This window comes from Lipotes vexillifer, unplaced genomic scaffold (genome assembly GCF_000442215.2).
Source record: "Lipotes vexillifer unplaced genomic scaffold, Lipotes_vexillifer_v1.1 scaffold2036, whole genome shotgun sequence".
In the NCBI taxonomy this organism is placed as follows: domain Eukaryota; kingdom Metazoa; phylum Chordata; class Mammalia; order Artiodactyla; family Lipotidae; genus Lipotes; species Lipotes vexillifer.
The window spans coordinates 147,572-152,796 of record NW_006787290.1 but is presented as its reverse complement, the minus strand read 5'-3'; the positions used below and the strand labels follow the sequence as shown (position 1 = coordinate 152,796).

At 43.2% G+C, this 5,225-nt stretch overlaps 1 protein-coding gene across 2 annotated transcripts in view; it reads left to right on the top strand.

Moving 5' to 3' along the window:
* NCSTN (nicastrin) overlaps positions 1–5,225 on the top strand; it is a 15,465-nt gene that overhangs the window by 484 nt on the left and 9,756 nt on the right. For both annotated transcript variants that reach the window (XM_007459928.1, XM_007459927.1), the window contains exons 2-3: positions 1,040–1,144; positions 5,083–5,206. In XM_007459928.1, coding sequence (XP_007459990.1) covers positions 1,040–1,144; positions 5,083–5,206 — 229 coding nt within the window. The remainder of the gene's footprint in view (positions 1–1,039; positions 1,145–5,082; positions 5,207–5,225) is intronic.

The window sequence follows — 5,225 nt, the reverse complement described above, 5'->3', positions numbered from 1 at the left end:
TCGTGTAGACCAATTTCCTCCTCCAGGCCTCTTCCTGGACTTCCAGCCTCACTTTCTCTTACTTTGTCCGGGTATCTCGTTTCCCCCACGGCCCCAGCCACCCCACGCACAATCGGAAAGGACAGGTGTTAGTTAGCGTTCAGCTTTCTTCCCAGTGCGTTTAGACTTTTAAGATAAAAGCGCTTGGTTCTGTGGGTGAATTGCGGCGCTTAGGAAGGTAAATGCCTTATTTCTTTCTCTGTTATTCCACTGTAAACCCGCGTCCCTGTCCTTCACCTCAGTTTGTCCCATCAATAAAGTGAAACTAAGGTAAGATATTAGTTCTCTTAACTGTCTATGCCGTGAAATAATGACTCAAGAAACTTTAGCCGTTTATAATGTGCTCAGGTGTTTGCTTACACCCATTTATTTTCTGGTATATGGCTTTCTAGTTGGTCAAGCCCTAAAATACAAACATGCCTGTTTATAACCACGACGATGTCTTCCCCCAGATTGAGATTGTTTGTTTTAAAAATCCCCAAAGGAGAAACTAGCTGCCTTACACCGTGGGCACACACAAATGACTTACTGATGTTAGATTAACTGACAGCGTGTTTGGCATAAGGTTTCTCCCAGTTCCGTTCAGACCCCTGGAAAAATGTCTCAAGAAGATTTTGTTGCTGTTGTGATCTATATTCTTAGACTGGAACCCATTTATTAACCAATTAGTCATGTACATACAGAAAAGAAAAGCAGAAGTGTGGTTGTCCATGCAACCAGAAGCAGGTACACCTGAGGTTAAATACCTTTCCTTTGACAAATCAAGTTTTTTGTCTTTTAGCTTCAATGTCAGTTGCTTTATGATTTGTAGTAACTCTCTGTGGTACATAGCTGGGTGCATTTATTTGTTCCAATAATGTGCCCAAGAGGTGAGAAGAATAGACATTAGTCCCATTTTAGAAAGTATGATATACTCAAGCCATACAACAAATTTGTGACATGATGGAGGCTAGTACCAACGTCTCTCAATTTCTTCTTACACTTTTTATCTTCTCATCAGGTTTGTGCGAAGGAAACTCAGTGGAGAAGAAGATCTACATCCCCTTAAATAAAACAGCTCCCTGTGTCCGTCTGCTCAACGCTACTCATCAGATTGGCTGCCAGTGTGAGTTGAGGTTGGGATTTGTGTTCGTGGCCATTGATATTTCAGTCTGTGCCCTAGGTATAATAATCCAAGTCCTGCTTGGGAGTCGTAGCACACAAATTAGGCGGTGTGGGTAGTAGGTGATAGAGAACCATTTGTCAAACCAGGTGAGATAATTAATAAGAGCAAACATTTAGGAAATGCTACATACAAGGTTCTTACATGTACATCTCATTTAACCATCACAGCAACCCCATAAGTAGGTCCTGTTATTACCCCCATTTTACAAATGATGAAACTGAGTCTTAGTGAAGTTGAATAACTTTTCCAAGATCATTCTGCTATTAAGTGACAAAGCTTGGCTTTGAGCCCCGGTGGTCTAAGTTCTAAACCAGGACTCTTAACCACCCAGTTGGTTAGATAGAAAGTTATAGTCTTTTCTAAGGAGTAAAAGCCTCTTATTCTGTGAAGTCCACTCATCACCTGCACTCTGAATGCTCTTTTTGGAACCAAAATGGGCTTCCTTAAGGCAGTGAACTCTTTGAAGAAGAAGGCATCGAGAAACCAAATAGTTACAAAAGGAAATAGTAGAGAATTTAGATTTGTCTTTATGTTTTGTAAATGTGTTTCAGGACAGGCTACCCTGTCAATGTGGTATGGTTATAAAACTATGAGAGGGAAAAAAGTTGTAATCTGAAGGCTGAATCCCTAGTTCCTTTGCTGCTTAACCTGTTATCTTCAGATTTTGTTCTGTGGATAGTAGCTTTGTCAGAATGTAGTTTTGCAGGGATGCAGGAAACTTAGAGTCAGATCTTGACTTCTTCGTCATCAAATTGGTTACCTCCAAATTTATTTACTCCTGTAAAAATGGTTAGAATATAAGTGCACAAAGCTGAAAGTCAGACTGCCTTTAATAGGTGTTTATTGATGATGCTGAGTGCGGTCTCAGCAGGACAGTGTGATTGTCTGAAACCTTCCAGTTTGGTTGGAGAAAAGTAGACAGTGGGAAGTGAAGGACTTGCTCAAGGTGGCAATTACTAGTTTTCTAGCCATCCTTCCCCTAGCTATACTCTACATTAATGGTCCATATCCTTATTACAGGAAATACTGGGAGTAGGTTAACTGGTTCCAAACAGTCCCAAATAAATTTTTTTTTTTTTTTTCCGGTACGCGGGCCTCTCACTGTTGTAGCCTCTCCTGTTGCGGAGCCCAGGCTCCGGACGCACAAGCTTAGCGGCCATGGCTCACGGGCCCAGCCGCTCCACGGCATGTGGGATCTTCCCGGACCGGGGCACGAACCTGTGTCCCCTGCATCAGCAGGTGGACTCTCAACCACTGTGCCACCAGGGAAAACCCCCAAATTAAATTTTTGTTGGACCTTGTTTTGTTTTGTTTTTTAATATTTATTTATTTTATTTATTTTTTGGCCACATCAGGTCTTTGTTGTGGCGCACAGGCTTCTCTCTAGTTGTGGCCTGCGAGTTTTCTCTTCTGTAGTTGTGGCGTGCAGCCTCCAAGGCACTTGGGCTCCAGAGCACGTGGGTTCAGTAGTTTGAGGCACGCGGGCTCTCTTGTTGAGGTGTGTGAGCTCAGTAGTTGTGGCGCATGGGCTTAGTTGCCCCGTGGCATGTGGGATCTTAGTTCCCTGACCAGGTATGGACCCCGCGTCCCCTGCATTGGAAGGCGGATTCTTCACCACTGGACCACCAGGGAGGTCCTTGGACTTTGTTCTTAAACTAGATTTGTGAGTAGAAGGGAGCCAGGTCCAGTGTGGGCTGAGATCAGACTGCTGGTCTTGCTGGAACCCCACTCTAGTGCAAAAGGCTAAGCCCACATCCTCCTGAAGCTGAGCTCTAAGATATCCCCTTTGGGAATGAGTCATTCTGCTGCATGTTCTTAGAGCAGCCCTGTGGGAAGCAAAGCAGTAGCCTCTAGAGATAAATCCTGGTGCCAACACAGTGGGGCTGGACTCTGAACACTTCCTCAATAAGATCTTGTTTCCTTTTCAACATACTTATTTCTCAGTCTTACTTCATATCTGTCCATCCTGAGCAAGCTACACCCGCTTAAATTTGGAGAGAAAGACCTAGATTTGATTTTCTGATTCTGATGCTCTATTTCTGTTGGACCCTTTTAAAAGTGCTCATAAGGGGCTATCTGTAGCTGTCTTTACTTTCCTTCCTTTCTTTCCTTTTTTACTCTTTTCCTACAGTATGAGATGAATAGGGGTGAAAAATCTCCTCCTCACTGAAGGACCAGAGAAAGTAAATAAGTTATTTAAGACTACACAGTTACCAATGGGAACCCAGTGTCCAATCCAGGTTTTTTCAGGCCTGTGTTATAGCTTGTCTTCTTCCTGTCCTCCTTGGAGCTGAAGTTACATATTTTTTATCTGCCAGATTAGCTTTTCCTTTTCTTGTGTTTTAAATGCTGTGGCACGCACTGTTGTCTACTGTTTTACTTAGAACTGCCATTTGGTAGCTAAATCTTTACCAAAGTTATTCCAGATTCTGATTTTTCCTCTATGTTTTATCACTATCAACATGAACTTATGAAGTATTTGCTATATATGACTTAGTTGAATGTTGGGGACCTGCTTCTATATCTAGATTTTATCAGATCCCATGGGAGAAAAATTCTTCGTGGCTGGCAGAAAAGTACCTGTGGTTTTTGTCTCTTGCTAGTTACAAGTATTCCAGTGTCTTGGTTTAGAGCCATAATTCTCATGCCTAATAAAGGACCATGTGATGTGTTTTGAAAGTACACATGCTTGGGTCTCACCTTTAGAGATTTAAATTGAGTAAATCTGAGGTAAAGCACAAGCATCTCTATTTTTTAAAACTCCAAAGTGATTCTGATATGTAGCCAGGGTTGAGAAATACTGCTCTAAAACAATTTATGAGTAACACATCCAGTTTTGAGTGGGGAGAAAACTTGTGGGGAGACCCTAGGATGTCTCTACATGGATCACTAGGGACTTGAGGGTATTGCTACATAGAACTCAAGGCATTCTGGACTGGATCGTCCATCCTCTAGAGCGGTGCCTTCCAGTCTTTGTCATGAAACATATAGAAAATGTTATTTGGGACTTCCCTGGTGGTGCAGTGGTTAAGACTCTGAGCTCCCAATGTAGGGGGCCCAGGTTCGATTCCTGGTCAGGGAACTCGATCCCATGTGCATGCCGCAACTTACGAGCCTGCCTGCCACAACTGAGACCAGGTGCAACCAAATAAACAAATGTTTAAAATAAAAGAAAATGTTATTTGTAGAGCATCCTGGGGTAATGGATGAGTCTGCTCCTGGCCTGGGGTGACCAGTGTAGGGTTTTTGGAAACCCTCGGTCCCCAGCAATGAGAGGACTTGATATCAGCACACCTAATCTATTCAAGGCCCATCATTTGGGAAACTATTCTACAGAGCTCCTTGAACTTCTTGATTAACCTTTCCCAAAACTGGCCAAGAGCAAGTAAAGTCATTTCCAAATAGGGCAAAGGAATGGAAATCCAAGGAGGCTATGAGGCCAAGGAAATCTACACATATGTTTTCACAAAGGAAGATTCAGTTCTAGAACTCTAAGCTTGAGATCTAGATCCTGCCATTTCATGGAGAAAATGCATGTGTAAAGACTTTGGTGTCTGCTGTTACAGAATCTTGTATGTGTGGCTAAATGAGGTTGAGGGAAGAGGGCAAGAAAATGAAGATCGTAGAGCCTTTCTGACATTTAACCAACAAGGCCTCTAATGAGTAGACTTTGGGCCTCTTTTGTCCTCCATTCCCTCCTAGTAGCCTTCAAATGGAGCCAGGGCAATTCAGCCTTTCAGTTCCAGTCCAGAGTTGGCTGCATTAACGCAATGTCTTGTGACATTTTGTGGGGGGGATAAATGACCTGCAGAGTCAGTGAAGCAAAGTCAGAATGGTCAGCTGTGGGTGCTTTAATTTGACCCATTCTGTTCTGGCAGCTTCCGTTAGTGGGGACACAGGGGTTATCCACGTAGTACAGAAGGAAGAAGACCTACAGTGGGTGTTGACTGATGGCCCTAACCCCCCTTATGTGGTTCTGCTGGAGGGCACGCTCTTTACCAGGTAAGAACTCTGTGTTCCT